This window comes from Rhamphochromis sp. 'chilingali' (genome assembly GCF_963969265.1).
Source record: "Rhamphochromis sp. 'chilingali' genome assembly, chromosome: 3".
NCBI lineage: Eukaryota > Metazoa > Chordata > Actinopteri > Cichliformes > Cichlidae > Rhamphochromis > Rhamphochromis sp. 'chilingali'.
In genome coordinates, this window is record NC_137931.1 from 21,645,687 (window position 1) to 21,664,622 (window position 18,936).

Genomic DNA, 18,936 nt, shown 5'->3' on the forward strand with positions numbered 1-18,936 from the left:
CATTTTCAAACCCCCGCGGTCTTTCGCCACTCAGGTTAAACATGATATATGAGTCACTTAGATAACCTAAAAATGTTATTGTTTTTTTACTTCTTTTTTTTTTTTAGTGTTTTATTTGTTCCTGAGTAAATTGGTTTGGCTGAGATTAAAGTTATTAGATACGATTAGATTAAATAAAACTTTATTAATCCCTTGGGAGGGTTCCTCCGGGGGTTTTCACACAGCTGAATAAACATCAAACAGAAAACTGATTAAACAGAAGTGTGAGATGGTCGAGAATTTACACCAGTGTCTGGTTATATTTAGATAGCAAGGAGCAGATGGCAGAGTTTCACTCCACTGAGAGAGCTCGTGATGTAATTCTGAAGGCTAGACCGTCACAGTCGCTCACTTCCGGCCTACCCGGCTTTCGGAGGACCCGGCCCACTTATAGCACGAAGGCCGGGTCCTCAGGTGGATGCAGCCTCTGAATTTGGACAGCCCCGGCTCGGGGACAGTAATAATGGTGACATTTAACTTACTTTAAATACATAATTTTAAATAAATAAACACTGTAAAATTCAAGTTTTTTTGTTTTGTATATGTGTATACCCCCCCTTTATTAAATGTCTCCCTAATTCTGAGGTCTCAAGGTTGGCAAGTATGGCGTCAGGTCTATAATCATTCAATCCTGGAATGGTGGGTTTCTTGGGGATGATGGTGGAGTGTTTGAAGCAGGAGGGAACTTCACACAGCTCCAGGGATCTTTTGAGGATGTGGGTAAAGCTGGGAGTTCCTGTTTTTTTAAGAGTTGGAAGTTTTCATGCATTTACTACAGAAGCATTTCTTTGGGAAAAAATGAAACTTAATGTTGAAATAGCCCTTTGTTTTCTTATAATAAGATATCTCGGGAAATAAATGTGTAATTAAATTTCTTTATATTGATAGAAAAGGGTGTTTCAGAGATCTGGCACACTTAAGATTAAAGTAGGCTGTATGTGGCCAACAATGTAAAATGAGTTTAACATTGCTGGTCTAATAGTGACATGTCTGTTAATTTCCACATCTTACTTCCTCTTCTTCAGTAACCTTCTGCTTAAAGAAAAAAAATTCTGATTTCATAATTTCTCAAACTGCTACTTGTGTTCTGTTTCTGATCTGATCTGTCAAAGGGGAACTCACAAACAGCTTCAAGGTCTGAAAATCAGCAGATGCAGTGAACACTGAACATCAAACTGCTGCTCTCTGGAGGTGATGGTCCACTTCTTCATCTCTATGGTAGGTTGTAGCCGGGTTGGCTTAGTTCAGCTCAACTCAGTTTTTAGGGTTTTCCATTAGGTGTTAGCGCCTCGTACTGGGTACTTCTTTAGTACTTAAATACTTTTTTAGGAGTTCCAAGCGAGCCTAGTCAAGCCAAAAACATGATGTCAACAGACTGCAATACACTGATTGGCCAGGAAGTGACATCACTGGAAGAGTCATGAGAGCAACTCCCATTTTTGAAACCAGCCAATGAGCCAACACACAAACCAATATTTTGGCCATTAACCATTGATTTAGGAGAAGGTATGCCATCACCTCAGTGTCCTCTTTTGTTGTGTTGCGTTTACGTCGCACACAACTGACATCACGGGACTTTCGGGTCATGTTGCTATAACCCAGCCACACTGAAGTGGTAAACTATTGTAATTTTTCTCTTTTGTCCTGTCTTCATTCTCACTCTCATCAAGTGCTTGCTCATAGAGCTAAATCTAATTGTTGGTGATTATTCTCTATACAATATAATCTTTACAATATAATTTAAAAGCACCTTGAGACAACTGCTGTTCGGATTTAGTGCTATATAAATAAAATTCAATTGAATTGAATAAATGGAAAACACAACTGAGTTGAGTCGACTTGAGTGGAAAAGAGCTAGTGGAAAAAAGGCAATTGTTCCAGATAAGTGATCAACATGTAGAGCACCATCAGCTGAAGAAAAACTGTTCCTTTACCTGGCTGCATTTAACAGAACATCACCTCATGGGAACACTATCGATACCAACGCTGTTATTGTAATCAGATTGATACTAGCGGGATAGGACCAATACTTTGTTAATATGCTATGAGTTCAGTATGTAGCCCACTAAACTGTTTTAAACACATACAGTAATTATTACTTGATATACACAAAATAATAATAATCCTCAAACATGCAGATTTCTAGCCTATAAGACAAACAACAATAACTGACCCAGAGTGGCTTAGAGACAGGCACATTTACAAACCACGTCTCCACACTGCTTTCCCTTTATAGGTTAAAACTATCGGTATTGGTATCTTAAAACCTGTATTCACTTGGTATCCGATTGATACCAAAAGTTTGCAGTATCGCACACCACCAACTGGTGGATGATGGGCTATGGGAATGTGAAACCATCACAAACCATGTCACAGCAGATAAATCAGAGGTTCAATGAAAACCACCTCCCCGGTAGCAGCATTTAGAATAAATAAAAATGAAAACTAATAAATAGCTAACTATAAATGTAAAAATACCAACTATACAACTGTACAAATATACAAGGCTTATTTAGATGTGCAAAATTGCTCTGTAGTGTTGCACATGTCTTGGGCAAGTGCGTTTGTGCGTGTGTGTACATGTTTAGACAACTTTGTGAGGACAGAAAATTGGCATGCTACTATACTTCTGGGGACCAACAGACACTTATGGCAGTGTTTCCTAACCACTGTGATGCATAGGTGTGCTGTGGAAGATTATCTGGTTTCACCCGATTAGTACTCCAAGCAAACGTGAGTAACGGGAAGAACAATTAAATTCTCTTCCACTGGAGGGCAGTACAACATCTTGCTCCAATTAAATGGGTTGCCAAATGCCAGTAAAACAGAAGACGAAGAAGAAATTACATATAGCCATGCAACAACTGCGTAATAGCAATAGATAAATATTTGAAAAGAAAAAGTAGTCAGTCTCCAGATCCTGGAGAAAATTCCGACCCAGATGAATGCCCTAGCATGAGTAGCGGTCACAAGAAAGCCAAAATGGTATACAGCACATTCCAAATTAGTATGTAAATAATATTTAAGTGTCATAAAGATTAAATATGTTGTTTTTCAATTAAACTCATGGATGGCATTGTGTCTCAGGGCTCTTTGGATCACTGAAATCAATCTCGGACACCTGTAATAATTAGTTTGCCAGTCCACATTATAATAATACATTTTACATTTTATTTAAAAGCAACTTTCAGAACACCCAAGGACACTGTATAGCAAATAAAACAGGCATAAAAACATTAAAATTATCCACAATAATAAGAGTAGCAGATAGAAAGTTTAAGATCATGGATAAGTTATACGGAGTAGGCAATTTTAAACAGGTGGGTTTTGAGTTTGGACTTAAAAAGAGGGAATGAAGTGATGTTTCTGAGGTCAGGGGCTAAGGAGTTCCAAAGTCGAGGGGCAGAGCAACTAAAAGCCCTGCCCCCCATAGAAACAAGAGGAGAGGAAGGAACAAGAGAAAGGGAAGAGGATGATCTGAGGTACCGGGAGGGGATGGTGATCTGAACCAAGTCAGAAAAGTATGGTGGGGAGAGAGAATGAATAGCCTTAAATGTATGGAGGAGTATTTTAAAATGAATGTGAGATTTGACCGGGAGCCAATGAAGCTGCTTCAGAATAGGGGTGATGTGGTGGGCAGAGGGAGTCTTAGTGTTAATACCGGTGGCTGAGTTCTGGACATGATGAAGCTTATTGACGGATTTTTGTGTAAGGCCAAATAAGAGTTAATTACAGTAGTCGAGGCTATGAACGAGAATGGCATGAGGAGTGAGGAAGGGGTGGAGGCAATTGATGTTACGGAGATGGAAATACGCTGAGTGAGTGACATTATTAATGTGTGAATTTGAAGGATAGTGTACAGTCAAGAATGACACCCAAACATTTCACAGAGGGAGAGATAGAAACCGGCAGTTTATTGATAGTAACAGAAAACCAGGTAGTTCTGGATAGTGATGATTTAGAGCCAACCAGAAGAAGTTCTGATTTGTTGCTGTTGAGTTTAAGAAAGTTGGAGGAAAACCATTGTTACGGCCCTGGCCGTCTAGAGTTTGTTTCTGTCTTGTCTTTAAGAATCTACAGGTCCTTCCTGATTGCAGAGCTGGCGGCAGCTGATTGGTCCCCTCATCATGTGGCTGTTTTTAAAAGATCCCTCACCAGCAGTTGTTGGCGGCAGCGACTGACAGCAGTAGCAGACCTGAACCTGGCTTCCAAACCTTGTGTTATTCGTGTGTCATTCCTGAGATTTACTGAGCTTTGTATATAATGTGTAAATTAGTCTTCACTTGTAAATAGTACATTGTAAATAGACACTGAAACAGAAGGGCTGAGCTGCCTTATTATTTTCTTGTACTGTTTTCTCCTGTTTATTTCAGTTAGGGAGTTAGGTGTAGCATGTCTTTTGTTTGGTTTTTGTTTCACATAGGGTTTTAGATAGCACCTCCTTTCCTGACTTAGCTTGTTTTTTTTGTTATTTTGGCCTTTGTTCACCCCGAAGTTGAGTTTTTCAGTGTAGACACAAACCACCGTTCACTTCAAAGATTGGCTTCTGGGCATAGTTTGGGGGCCAGGACAGGGTCACTTCCTTTCTAACCCTTATGTTATGTTCCTGTACCCCTAGACTGGGGCGTAACACCATGAATTAAGTTTGGCTAAACAGAGGGTAAGAGAGGGAGGAGTCGGGTTTGGTGGACAGGTAAAGCTGGGTGTCGTCGGCATAGCAGTGCACTGAATATTATATTTACGGAAAATGTGTCCTAGTGGAAAGAGGTAAATGATGAAAAGGAGGGACCCAAGAACAGATCCCTGGGGCACCCCAGAAGACAAAGGCTGAGAAGTGAAGGATGTTAGTTGAATGAACTGAGTGTGGTCAGACAGGTATGATTTGAACCAAGCTAGTGGAGTATGAGAGAGGCCGATAGAGGTTATTATTGGTTAGGTGTAAGTGAACTTCTGAAGCAACTATTTTTTTCAAGAATTTTTGAGAGAAATGGTATATTGGAGATAGGATGAAAGTTATTAAGGTTATTGAGATCTAGACCTCTTTGTTTTTCAGAATTGGGGTAATTGCAGCAACTTTGAAGGAAGTAGGAACAGTTTAAGTGGTGAATGAAGAGTGGATAATTTCAGATATGAGAGGAAGAAGAGAGGGTAGACAGGCAGATGAGATCAGCGATATCAGTGACAGAGGGAAGTTGGAAGGCAGAGAGGCAATGTAATGGAGGTGGGATTACAGAGGAGGGGCTACAATGAACCATCGGGAACCAGGTCTTGGTGTATCTTATGAATTTTTTCAGTGAAGAATAGCATTAGAGAGTCGCAGAAGTTAGACGAGTGGAGATGAGCAGGTAGAAAATCTGGTGGTAGCTGTCAGATAAATATATCGGATTAAGAGAGCAACTGCTAAAAGGGTCATTACAAAGCGGCAAACAGATATTTGAAGCTGCTGATGCCTCTGTGGCCCGCAAACGTCAAGGTATAGAATCCTCCAGAGACTTGCAGTCATGCATAAACCTTCTGTTCAGCCACCCTTAACCAATGCTCACAAGCAGACAAGCTGACAGTAGGCCCAGAACTACATGAACTACAGTCTTGTTAACTGATGAGTGGCGTGCAACCCTGGATGGTCCATATGGATGGAGTGGTAGATGGTTGGTGGATGACCACCATGTCCCAACAAGGCTGTGAGGTCAGCAAGAAGGTGGTGATGTTTTCGGCCGGAATCACGGGGAGAGAGCTGATCGGCCCCTTTAAGGTCCCTGAAGGTGTGAAAATGACCTCTGCAAACTATGTGGCCACTTTCTTCCATGGTACAAAAATAAGAACTGTGCTTTCCACAACAAAATCATCTTCGTGCATGACAATGCACCATCTCAGGCTGAAGAAATACCTCTGCATCATTGGCTGCTATCAGCATAAAATTATAGAAACTCATGGTGTGGCCACCATCCTCCCCTGACCTAAATCCTATTAAGAATCTTTGGAGCATCCTCGAGCAAAAGATCTATGAGATTGGGAGGTATCCACATCCAAAAAGCAGCTCTGTGAGGCTATTGTGACATCCTGCAGATATTCAAGCAGAAACTCTCCAAAAACTCACAAGTTCCATGGATGCAAGAATTGTGAAACTGCTATCAAATAAGGGCTCCTATGTTAATATGTTTTTCATTGAAATAGCTTTTGATTTCAGTAAATATGATCACCTAATGCTGCAAATTCAACAAATGACCATTTTCAGTTCATTACAACCTATAATATATTTTGGAACTCTGTGTGTAATAATTTGGAACAGTGCATTTTAAGTTTTTTATTTTTGAAAAATAAATTTTTTTTGAAAATAAAATACTGTTTTCATTGGCAGGGTTGTTCAGTAACATTCGAATATCATCAACTATAATGGTTGATGACTTGAAAATTATGCTGACTGTCACTTGCATCAACTGTTTAGGACAATCAGAGGAAAATATCATTTGCATAATAATTTGGAATGCAGTGTACTGGGGTCAAACTGAGCCAATTCCACTATGCCTCGAGTGCAGGGAAAATTATCAATATGCTTTATGTGACACTTTTGTTTGGTGGTGTGCCGTGTGACTTTTCTAATGTGAAATATGTGCCGTGGTTCCAAAAGGTTGAGAAACACTGACTAACGGGGACAAAATGCCCCCATGAATTTGAAGGCATTTTGAGGGTCAAAATGTTTTGGTGTCGAGGGTTAGGGTTAGGCCTTCATTTTTGATGGTTAGGGTAAGTAGCTAGGGAAAGCATTATGATTGAACTAAGATATAAACTTTGTTAAGCAGGATAACTGAAATTTGTGAAATGAAAGACAACGCCTCTCTCTTTACCTGTTGCCTTACTGACGCAAGAAAAAAAAGAAATGCAGCCAAACCAGCCCGTGCCCATAAACCTCAGAGCATCTGTTGGACACTCACAGAAAGTACAGTTGGTGTCTGCCCTTCACATCAAGTAAGTACACTCATTTATCTTCTTTAGTTATGAGTTTGATATTTAAGGGAAAGTACTGGAAGTTTTGCAGAGCTAGAGATCCAAGCTAAACTTGTCTTGCAGAAGGAGCAAGAGACTTAGTTTTAATTAGACTAACATTCAGCACCTGCTGGAAGTAGTTTTGAACACAGCAGTGAGCTAAATGCAGCCGTTTGTCATAATTCATCCTCAGGTTTATACTTTTTCTTTGACTGCTAAACTTAAAATAAATACAACATGAACGATCATATGATTGAAACAACAAAATCTCTCTTTGGTTACTACAAAGATCGACACTGTTCAGAAATAACATGCTGCAAAACCCATAATTACACAGCTATTCAGCCAAACTGGTTTAACTGAGAAGTGAACGGGCCCCCGCCCTGCTTTCTTTCATTCAGCACCATAATAAGTGGGTCATCCGTCACAAACCCTGACACTGACAAGCATGTTCAGCAGCAATACAGGTAAGACACGCAGCTTATCTCCCATTTCCTGATCCTGTGCAGTTGGGCACAAATTAAAAGCCTCACCTTTCCAGGTGAATGCAGTAAACGTTTAAAAAGATCAAATCTGCTGGCTTGTTTTGTGCAAAAAAACAAACTATGTTGACATAGTTGAATTTTTAATTTTTAAAACTTATTTTCTGATGTTCGCACAGACAACCACCCCTCAGGATACAACCTGGGCCCACAGGCGGGCGACCAGGGGTCTCACGGGGGCCAGAAGCCTAAAGGAGACCATGGAAAAGAGGGGCGCCACGGTGGAGATGGTCGCCATGGAGGGGATGATCGCCATGGAGATGATCACCATAGAGATGAGCCCCGTGGAGGTGACTACCGTAAAGATGACAACCGTGGAGGTGATCGCCACGGCAATGATCATGATGGCAGTCAGAGGAGACGCAGCCCCGATCGCCAGAGGGACCGTGAACATGGGCACAAACAAAGGCATCGTCATGGGAGCGGAAGCCCTGGCCGTGGTCATGGTCACGGTCGTGGTCGCGGGCGTGGGTATGGCCATGGGCCTCCAAAATAATGCAGTGAATCCAGGTGAGACACAAGTACAACAGGAACCTGAACCAGTGATTTGTGGATGAATTAGTCGTACTACTGCTGAATGACATACAGTAAATTATCATAATTCCTCTTGCTGAAAAGTCGTTTTGTAAAGTCGTTTTATTTGACAGATAATTACATAAAAAGCCACCAACAGTCAAAACCTGGTCCACCTACAATCGCCTCAACATCTGTCTTTTAAAGCAGCTTTGCTCCTAATTTTAAACCTCAGCAAAATCCAAATGTATGAGCTAAATTATTATGAAGCGTGAAACTATCCGTAGACACTGTAAACATGTTTATTTCTGCTGTAAAGTTGGACATTTTAACATGGGAGTGTATGGGGATTGACTCATGTTTGAAGCCAGCCTCAAGTAGCCATTAGAGGAACTGAAGCTTTGGTGCTTTAGCATTGGATTAAATTTTTAAGTCCAAGTGTTTCCTGCTTGTTTATTTCATTCAGTTTAGGGTGCACAGGGCAAAATACCTTCTAGAAGCAATTCTGAAATTTATTTTAAAGGATTATCTAAACTAACGTTAATTTAACCAAGTCTTAAAACCTTTTTTCTCCCCAAAAGTTACACTTCTACCACAATCTTCCCCCAACATATTTCCATTCAGGATTCCTTTCGATGCCACGTCCCTTTTATGATTGTCTGGCGCTGCTCAGTATGAAGATAATGTCATATTTCTGTGAGCCAATCAGCATTTAGCACCATTTGGCCCTGACAATAAAACCTGGGCTAACACGTTTTTTGGGAGCTAAACCTTCAACAAATAACTGCAAAACATGCTCTTAAAACTTTGATCTTAAGCTTCATGACACAGGATGAAAAGGATGATCTGAAGCTTTAGTGTGAAAAAAACCTTAACGAGAGATGTTGGCACTTTTTAAAAATGATGTCTCCTTCCATTGAAAAAGTCTGACAAAGAAAGCTCGCTCACATGCTCACCAGCTAGTTAATTCATTTTAATGGGAAATAGAGATGTTTGAGAAGCTTCTGGTGAATCCTGTTAAAACTTGTCGTCTTGCTCAAATCACTTAATCTCTGCTGTCTTTTTTTGTGTCTCTCAGGCAGCAGAGCCAGCCACCAGCAGAGGCCCCTCCTTTTGAAGAGCGTTAAGTGAAAGCACGTTGCTCTGTCCTGACACTGAGCTCACTGCTACAGTAGTTTCAGCATTTTATTTTTTCACTGAAGACGTTTTGTTTTTTCTTAATCCTGCAGCCTTTGAAATCCAGCCAAACAAGCTGAGTGGACGGCTCCATAGTTTAGGCAATAGTTTAGGCGATCTTCACATTTGGGTGAAATAAAAATGATCAAACTGGAATGGCTCTCATGTTTGCTTTTTTAATGGCTTCTCAACGTTTTTTTTAAAGTGCAACATTCTAGCCAGGATCTTTGCAACTTTCTTATAATAGTAAAGTTTACTGAACAACTTTGTACAAAAAGGGAAAAACAAGAGAGAGCCGTGCTCAGTATTTTCATGAATCCATGGTGGATCTTTTCAGGTTTACAGACATGTATGTTGCTTCTCTAACTGTGCAGCCAGACAGCAGTTCATGCTTCTTTGGAATATACTTATATCTACGATAAAATTAACCTGGATTACTTCATATATGCCAAAGGTCTGCAAAAGTTTGCAAATTCAAGTCAAAACAGTAAATCAGTCAAAAAAAAAATGTTTAAAAACATTACCTTAATAGCTTAATAAAATGCAATATTATAAAACAAAAACTAAAAAAAAACTAAAAGAAAAAAAATATAAAAATGAAATTAAACAAACAAGCAAAATATTAATTTACACTGAGAGAAAATTAAGAAAAAAAACAATACAATAATAATAATGATGATGATGATGATGATGATGATAATAATAATAATAATAATAATAATAATAATAATATATTAAAATAAAGTTAGAAATAAAATAATTTAGTATAATAAATTAATACATTTACATTAAGTAAAAAAATAGAATAAAAATTATGCTGTATAGACTACAATAAAATATAAAACAAGTCATAAATAGAATAACGAATAACTACTACAATTTTTTAAAAAGTTGCTGGATTTTTTTTTTTTATTGAATAAAATGTACAATAGTCAATCAATGAGCTCTAGTGACCTTAATCCAAAACAAAATAAAATTTAAATAAAATAAAAAACTAAAAAGCTTTAAAAGCCACATGGAAGAAAATGACAAGACCCAGTTGATACTCTGGGGTAAGTAAAGAACAACAAAGAAAAACCTGTGAAGCAAACTCAAAAATTTTAAAAAAGCATCTTTTCATGAATGTGCTCCAGAGTTCATATTTCCCTGGATGAGGTCTCTCAGGCACAAACGATCAGGTCTGTCACTCCACCTCTGGGTGGAGCTGCAGGGTCAGTTAAGGTTGCCGTGTGGATTTGGTTTGGCTCCGCCCACCAAACTGACGCAGGTGAGGTGGCAGAGCGTGACAAAGTAAACAGAGATAATCACGTGTGGAAATGAGAGTGTAACTATTTGTACTCTTATTTGTACAACTCAAACATTAAACTAAACATATTAAATACTGAAATATTTAAAACATCCTCCTTTAAATCCACGCTCTAAGTGCAGACGTGTTTCTCTCTGTGTATGTTCACAGCCCAGGCTGCTGATATGAAACATGAAGTCAACGTGTGCTCAGCTCTCACTGGGCTTTCATGTCCACAGAAACTCTAAGAAGGTCGAGCTGGTGAACGCTCATATTTGTAGGTCAAAGGTCAACAATTTCAGTTCTTATGAAAGAAAACAAGAAAGAGGCGGATTTCTCAACTTTTAAAACTTTGATGCTTTACTGACGGTGTGCTCGCTAACATGCAGATACAGACTGCACATGTAGCTCTGATAGCTCTTTTATACATTACAGCTAACAACACACTCCTGATCCTGGCCTCGAAGTCATCATTAATACCAGCCCAGCCTCTGGAGCTGTCCCAGCACACTGTGACCTCAGCCTTTATTTACAGGGTCCAGATAATTCAAATCCAGTCTGCTCAACTACTGCTCATTTCTAAAGTTTTAAAGCAAAATATAAAGAACTGGAGGGTTGCTCAGGACTTGTGCACAGCACTGGATATGAGATTCAGGAGAATCGATAAAAGGGTTTCTCTAAATACAGGCATATTTGACAGTAGCAAGCTGGTTGATAACACGGTGGTAAATACGCTCCTGTCACAACTTTTTCAGTGTTTTTTTTTTTCTTGCTAGCATGAAATTATTCAAGAATAAAAATGTGTATTCAGTGATTTACGGTTTTGTTTACAAATCTTAGTAGATTTCTTGTACCGAGGTAGGATTTTGATGTACTTTTTTTAGTTTTAGTTTCTGTGTCATGTTCCTTCTGGTGCTATTCAATTATATACTGAAGGCAAACATTAGCACACATTACAGCACTGTGCTGCACCTACTTTAAAGCTTTTAACAAATATTTGAAGATTTTCATTTGACATTTTAGAAAACCAAACATTAAAGTGTTTTATTATACATTAGAGCAGTAAATTATAAAGTCATTTATAATGAATGAATAAAATGTGCTGTTCTACTTCACTCTTATTATATTCTGATGGTTATGTGCTGTTTCTGCAATATTATGATATTTGCCTCTCAATGTAGGTTTACTAAATTAAAAAGAAATAATTGTTAGTTCAATTTTAAAATCCTGTATTTATTTCCTGTTGAATCCTTTGATTTCACATGACCTGCTTTTGGTTCCTGGTTTCTCCTGTGCCACCGTGTTTCTGAGTCTTGACATCGAAGCTGCTGTTTGTTGTCAAAACACATGTAAGAGATATGACAGGAGCCAGGATAAAGATGTCTCGAGGTGAGTTTAGTGTCAAAGTACAAACATTTAGTTCACCTGATGTTGAAATAAGGTAAAATAAGGTGTAATTAAAAATGAAAGAAAGAAAAAATAGTTCTGCTGTTATCCCACAAATTGAATTCTACAAAATTTAAAAGAAAAAAAAGGAAAACAGAAAATTTATGACCAAATAAACAGCATAAAAAAATTTCCAGATCCGTTACTCAAGATGAGTTGAGCAATGAATAATATGTCTTTATTGTACTGAGAAACAACATTAATTATGTCACATTCACTTTATATATATATTTTTAAGTCTGTTTACCTTTTATCACCACCAAAGTGCATTTACATTCAGACACAGGTAATGTGTTGATAAATGCATTTATTTCTTTTCTTTTGCCTTTTATGATGAAAGCCTGAATGACGCTCTGCCTTGTTCGTGCATATTTTTTCTTTTAAACCCGGGATGGCTCTAATGAGAATGCATGAAGTAAAATGTACCTGGAACTAGATTTTAGTGGTCATAATCTAATTGTCCTTTATACTCTTTAAACTATAACTTTAAAGGTTTCAGAAGTGGTGTTTTTGTTTTGCAGTACAAAGTTTTGTGGACACATGTTGTAATGTCTTAAAATAATCCACACCTCAGATTTTTGCTGTGGACAGAAACTAATATCTGAACTTCACCTGTTTCATGCAGCCTGGGTGGATGTCCAGGCAGATTTCAAGTAAAGAAATGTTTTGGTTCATTAACATAATCGGCGTCACTGTCAATGAAAGGGAGCTCGTCGTATCGGATCGCTGCCTCCCAGCAGAGATGCAGAGCCTGAGCGACAATGTCCTCCGACATCCTCTGAGCAAAGTCCAGCAGAGCTCTACTGGCTGGAGGGGGATCCTGGAAGCTGACGTCAGCTGAGCCTGCAATACCTTCAGAGTCGCTTGCATGCTTCAGAAACCCCTCAGCCTCATCGGTGACGGCCTCATCCGGTTTGTCAGAACGGGCTCCAAACCAGCATCTTGACCTGTTACATCCCATTTCACAGAGACGCTGATGGAGCTGTTGAATCTTCAGCAGCACGAGTTTCTACTGGTGACCTTCATGTCTGCAGAAACAGTCAGCAGAACAAAGACATGTTGGTTTTAAACACTTCCAGGAGATGTTTGACCCAACAAGAGCTGTTTATCCTTTCTGTAGAAAGATATCATCACCTTCCGACCTCTCTTTATCCGACAACAGCAACACCAGAGACACCGGGCTCTACGAAACACTGGAGAAAACAAGCCTTTTTAAAAGGTGAGAAATTTCATACACAGTCACATATAAAGTTTCTGTCAGACTTTGGACTAAATAAGGCATTTTAAGGCATTATAAATACACACATGGGTGGCAAATCAAAATGAGAGCCTTCTACAACACACAGTGATATTACAAAATGTGAAAATTTAATTATTTTTTTCAAGTTACCCTCTGTCCTGTGCTGCAGTTCCTCTCCAACCTCCAGAGCTGCTGATAACCAGGCTGCTGAACCAGTATCCACCTGCTGCTGGTTTGTGGGAGGAGCGAATCGCTGGACACCACCCAAAACAAACTGTTTACCCCCTGAAAGCCCTTAAAGTGCACCTATTCTGCTCATTACCAGTGCCATGCTTTTATTTTTGGACTCATAGTAGCTTTGCATGAGTCAGCTGGTGAATGAATTCAGAATAATCCTTCTTTATCTTACACTGGGCCTTGGTTCAGCTCCTCGGGCCATCCTCTGTCTGAAACAAGCTGTTTCAGCTCCTCGCCCTTTAAACCAACTTTCTTAGCAGAGTGTGTGAGCAGCAGATGGAGCTTCTGTGCCTGAGATGACCATATTAGGAATAACTATGACATCATACAGGCCAGAGAGTAGAAAAAACAGCATGAAACTGAGCATTTAGATTTGGATCTGTCACTGCCAGCTCGTTACTTTGGTGAATTGGTGTGTTTCATCCTAAATCATGACTTTTTAACACCTTAAAGGGACTGTTATTTTCTGGGTGGCTGATGCTGCCACTGCCAGTGCATCAATGGCAATGACGTTACAGGACACTTGGCTTCGATGCAGATGCAGGAGTTACCTGACAAAACAGGATTAGGATGTGAGTGCACCGGCTCTGGCTCTGTGTGAAACCTTCTGTTTGTGAGGGGCAGCCAATCAGAAGAAAGTCAGCTGCAGGCCAAAAACACAAAGAAAAACTAATGGGGCAGACCCTGCAGGCTTAAAGGGAGAGGAGCTACAAAGCTGGTTTGACACAGAGGATGAACTGAGGGGCAACACTGGGGCCCAATGCAAGAAAAAGAAGGATTATTTTGAACTGTGATTCATGCAAAGCTACTTTAGGAGAGTCCAAGAATAGAAACGTGTAGCTAGAAATGAGCAGGATAGATTCTCTTTAAAATAAAAACAACAACATAGTGTTATATCATTCCGTATGTGTCATCTAATAAACAACAAGCGCAAACTAAACTGTAGATTTAGCTTTCCAGTTAACACTTACAGCTGAGAGTGATTTTTAAGCCTCAGCAAACAGGAAGCAACAACTTCGAGTAAAATGTAAATATGGATCATGAGCAGGTGATGGTGCCTTCAGAGTCCTGCAGAGTGGGAGTTTGTGCAGCTCAGAATGTAGACACAGAGTCAGCGGCGCCATCTGGTGGCAAAACAAAATAAAATACAAACAATAGGTCTTGGAGAGGAAAATGCAATGCGCACCTGTCAATTCACTTTTTAAAACTCCCTCTGTGTTGATGTTACCAAAAGAAAAGAAAGAAAAAGCTTATTCTAAGAGATCCAGCTAGCTGACTTAGCTGTGTGCATGACTGAAACGTTTAGAGATGTTTATATCTCTGTGTTTAGGCTATGTCACACTGTAGTGTGGCATTGCTTCATTTGTCCCGCTTTGCATTTTTAAACCTTGTTATAAACACACTTCAATCAAACGTATTTGATTATTTCACATCTGAAAAGTTGTCCTACCTCTTTAAATGTCACTTCTAAAAAAAAAAAAAAAAAAAGCAGCCAATCATAAAGTCCTGGGGGGACAGGCTCACATCAGACGGCGTCACTGCGCTCACTTCTTCTCTCCAGCATGCTCCTCTCGCTCTGCCTGAGCGTTTCTGTTATCTTCTTTTCCTCTTCGGGTTTTGCCATGGAGATGAACCAGACCTCCAAGTTGCTGGGGGAGAGCGGAGAGCAGTGTTCAGCCTGCGACTTCCGGGAGCACAGCAAGCAGATGAGGCTCCACAGCATCAAGTCGCAAATCCTCAGCATCCTGCGGCTGGAGCAGGCGCCCAACATCAGCCGCGATATGATCCGCCAGCTGATCCCCAAAGCGCCTCCTCTGACACAGCTGCTGGACCAGTATGATCCGCGGGTGGAGGACGAAGACCACGCAACCACGGAGACCATCATCACAATGGCAACAACGCGTAACTAAACAAACCACTGAGGGGTTTATACCTAAAATAAATAAATAAATACATGAATAAATAAATAAATAGTTTTGCACTTTTTTGTGCGTAAATCCTGTGCGTAAAGAGGCGCAGTAAAATAGGATACTGCTGAGGCGCAAACGACCAAACAGACCTGAGCTACGACTTTAAGGCCGTAAATGTTTATATGATATGATGTTTATATTTATATTAGCCATAAAATCTTAATGGCAGGTGACCAACAATTATCTTTAACGAGGATTTGTATTTGGTATTACTGGTGTTGAGCGTTTGAGGGAGCCTCCCAGCCTTCACATGCTCAATTGGGGTGGTTAGCACCAGATTTCTGTCGTTTTAATCTGGAGAATTTTAATCTTAGATTAACTAGTTGATGAATTTAGAAGTTATGGTGACGCAAAATACCATTATTGAAGGACAAATGAAACATTTAAGGAGTTATCATACTAATACCACTCATATCTTAAATCACCATTAAATTCTAGCTACAGAATTTCTCCAAATCTGTTCATTTAGTTTTCCAAAAAGGAGACAAAACAGACAATTGACTGACAGCATTAACTGGAATAACATCGTTCAAATGATCAGGGGCACCTCCAGAATTTTTTCATAGGGGTGGCCACATGGGGGGCCACTAAAAATACTGTAGTGGCACAGCAAAAACAGAATTTCCAGTTTTAATAAATATTTTTTAATAATTATAATAATATCCTTTCATGAATGTCTGCATGCATGACAACCAAAAGTTTATGTGAAAATGTTTCTAATGCAACAGCATAACATTTTTTTTTTGTTTGTTTTTATATGACTCACTTCTTCCAGACAATCCAATCGCCCAGGACGAATTGTCCTGTTGTCTGTTCAGCCTCAGTCCAAAGATTCAGCCCAAAAACATCCTGAGCGCTCAGCTGTGGGTTCACCTGCGGCCTGCTGACGTGGTTACCACCGTCTTCCTGCAGGTCTCCCGCCTCAAACCTGGCAAGGAGGGAAACAGCACCCGCGTCCGGGTTCGCTCCCTGAAAATTGACACTGACGCTGGTGCTGGCTCCTGGCAGAGCATCGACATCAAGTCTCTGCTGCAGGCTTGGCTGCGTCAACCAGAAACCAACTATGGCATAGAAATCAACGCCTACGACTCCAAAGGAGAAGATCTGGCCGTTACTTCAGCAGAGCCTGGAGAGGAAGGACTGGTGAGTCTATTTCCTCTATGACTCTATAAGTATTGGTTTGCAGTAGCCGTTATTTTTATGCATTACACTTAAGCAATGGTTAATTATTGGCTAAATTTCAAGTAAGCTCAGTACCTATGATAATTTTTATAATGAAACAAAATTATTACTTAATAAAGTGAGGCACCAAAAACTATGTGGTCAGGTTTAGGCACTATAAACTATAAACCTTCCAGGCTGTCTTATGCATTACTGTTTAATTTTCCATTTACAACTCCTTCCTAGCAACCCTTCATCGAGGTCAAGATCCTCGACAACCTCAAGAGATCCCGTCGTGACTCGGGCCTCAACTGTGATGAAGAGTCTGTGGAGACACGCTGCTGTAGATACCCACTCACCGTTGACTTTGAGGAGTTTGGGTGGGACTGGATTATCGCGCCCAAACGCTACCGAGCAAACTACTGCTCAGGGGAGTGTGAGTTCCTGCACCTGCAGCAGTACCCACATGCACACCTGGTGAACAAGGCTAACCCACGGGGTACAGCTGGGCCCTGCTGCACACCCACCAAGATGTCACCCATTAACATGCTCTATTTCAACCGCAAGGAGCAGATCATCTATGGAAAGATCCACTCCATGGTGGTTGACCACTGTAGCTGCTCTTGAGGATATCACGCATCCGTGAGGGTGAAACGTCTAACAGAAATGATGCAAAGATTTCAAATATTGCACTTTTTTTTTCAGTTTGATTTAGTAGTTTAAGAAAAGCAGCCAATAAACAGGTTCCAAAGATGCTAAAAAACATCCAAAACAATGAAATAAGTCATTTCAGTTATTCAGTTTTGGTCTTTGTGTTCTAATCCAAACAAAAATTGACCAAACAGGATGCAAACACACATCAAAAACAAACCAACAGCGAGCCCAGAAATACTCAAAAGTCGCACAAATTTATTCATATAATGATTGCTTACTTTTTATATATGTAACTGCTGTGCTATAAACCTGTAAAAACAATTTAACACAGCATTTAAGCATTTTAAGCATTTAACACACTCAGTAGATACAGAGTAAGAAGCTCATTCATTTTATGTCCGAATGTAAAATGAAGCAATGCAACCAAATTTTTAAAAAAAAATGTATTTCAACAGAAAGACAATTTCAAATGTGCAAAAAGAGCATTTAGAGAAAAATCTAAATATATTAAATGCTAAATATATCTAATATCTCATATATATATAAAACGCATTTAGGCAGGATTCAAAAGGTAAAAGTTAGTAAAAGTATAGTATTACAAGTAACTCTTTTAGCACAGTTTTTGGTCTCCTCTGGGAAAATGTCTGTATTTTTAGCTGCTAAATGCTGCACTATGTTCTCTAACTGTGTGTGTGTGTGTGTGTCTGCTGTTAGCTTTATAGAGCTTTTTTTAAACTGCTCCATGAGGAGTGCTAATCAAATAGTGAATTTTAAACCATAACAGTTTTTACACAACCTTTACAAATAGTCATTGACTATATTGTTATACAAGACTTATTGAATATAAGCTTTTGCTTTTAGTATAATCTTTAAGGCTTTTGAGATAATCACTGTTAATATATTCACTTTTTCAGAAAATAACAGAAGATGCAGTCTTACACACATATATCTTTTTTTAATATATCTTTTTTTATTGGTGTGTTTACCCACTTTCAGGCCTTTTCGCACATTCAAGTGTGAGGCAATGTTTGAACATGAATATCTCAAAATATTAACAATAAAAGCCTAAAATATTCGCTGGTATTTCTTACCATCAGAACAATTCAGGTAAATTGGGACAGAGTTATTAAAAAACGTCTGAGTATCGGCTGGCTAAAATGAAAAAAATGTCCCATATTTGAATGCACGCTATTAAAAAACTTTACATTGCAAAAGAAAACTAGTGACACTTTTTGAATGATATATAGTTATATTTTACAATAATGAAAAGTAAAATGTAAAATATTCTTTAACATTAAAATGTTAGTCACAAAAATGGAAAAAAAAATCTTGTTTTTAAAAATTTGAATACCATCTGGAAGCTCCAGAATTTTTGATGTATTCAAACTTTGATCTGGACTAGCTGCTGATATTTTTTTGTTTTTAGGGTACAACGTGTCATATTTGCTGGATTCAACAGGGAATTTGAATGAAAAAAAAAAGTAAATATCTAAAGGTAAGTAATTGCCATATAAAGATGAAATTTCACAGCAGTCATTTCATATGTCCAAACGTTGGGCCATTAGTTTATTATGCAATTTGAAGATGATCAAAATTAGTCATTTTTTAATGAATCTGTCCCAAATTAAAGATCCTGATTCATTTTCATGGTAAATGTGAAGCTGAAATTTAACAGCAATCACAAACTCA

General features: G+C 39.1%; 2 protein-coding genes and 1 long non-coding RNA gene across 3 annotated transcripts; 2 read left to right on the forward strand and 1 right to left on the reverse strand.

Moving 5' to 3' along the window:
* The first annotated feature begins 6,907 nt into the window (after nt 1-6,907).
* LOC308393391 (uncharacterized protein) lies at nt 6,908-9,410 on the forward strand. Its single transcript, XM_080877111.1, has 4 exons — nt 6,908-7,005; nt 7,425-7,490; nt 7,685-8,075; nt 9,157-9,410. Exons 3-4 carry the CDS (start codon nt 7,766-7,768, stop codon nt 9,207-9,209), a joined length of 363 nt encoding a protein of 120 aa, XP_080733237.1. The 5' UTR covers nt 6,908-7,005; nt 7,425-7,490; nt 7,685-7,765; the 3' UTR covers nt 9,210-9,410.
* Nucleotides 9,411-11,928: 2,518 nt separating this feature from the next.
* Nucleotides 11,929-13,481, reverse strand: LOC308394646. The gene is made up of 3 exons (XR_013971266.1): nt 13,376-13,481; nt 13,120-13,178; nt 11,929-13,013 (listed from the first exon to the last, which is right to left on the reverse strand). It is a non-coding gene; the product is annotated as an uncharacterized lncRNA (long non-coding RNA).
* A 1,541-nt stretch (nt 13,482-15,022) lies between these two features.
* On the forward strand, nt 15,023-17,903 carry LOC308393741 (growth/differentiation factor 8-like). The gene is made up of 3 exons (XM_080877696.1): nt 15,023-15,364; nt 16,208-16,575; nt 16,840-17,903. The coding sequence occupies exons 1-3, from the start codon at nt 15,025-15,027 to the stop codon at nt 17,218-17,220; spliced, it is 1,089 nt and encodes a 362-aa protein (XP_080733822.1). The 5' UTR covers nt 15,023-15,024; the 3' UTR covers nt 17,221-17,903.
* The last annotated feature ends 1,033 nt before the right edge of the window (nt 17,904-18,936 follow it).

Bases quoted from the DNA above. Each gene is read 5' to 3' on its own strand.
- LOC308393391 (XM_080877111.1), top strand. From the start codon at position 7,766: ATGGAAAAGAGGGGCGCCACGGTGGAGATGGTCGCCATGGAGGGGATG. The intron at 8,076-9,156 runs GTGAGACACAAG...TGTGTCTCTCAG, and splicing joins AAATAATGCAGTGAATCCAG to GCAGCAGAGCCAGCCACCAG.
- LOC308393741 (XM_080877696.1), top strand. From the start codon at position 15,025: ATGCTCCTCTCGCTCTGCCTGAGCGTTTCTGTTATCTTCTTTTCCTCT. The intron at 15,365-16,207 runs GTAACTAAACAA...CACTTCTTCCAG, and splicing joins CATCACAATGGCAACAACGC to ACAATCCAATCGCCCAGGAC. The intron at 16,576-16,839 runs GTGAGTCTATTT...ACTCCTTCCTAG, and splicing joins AGCCTGGAGAGGAAGGACTG to CAACCCTTCATCGAGGTCAA.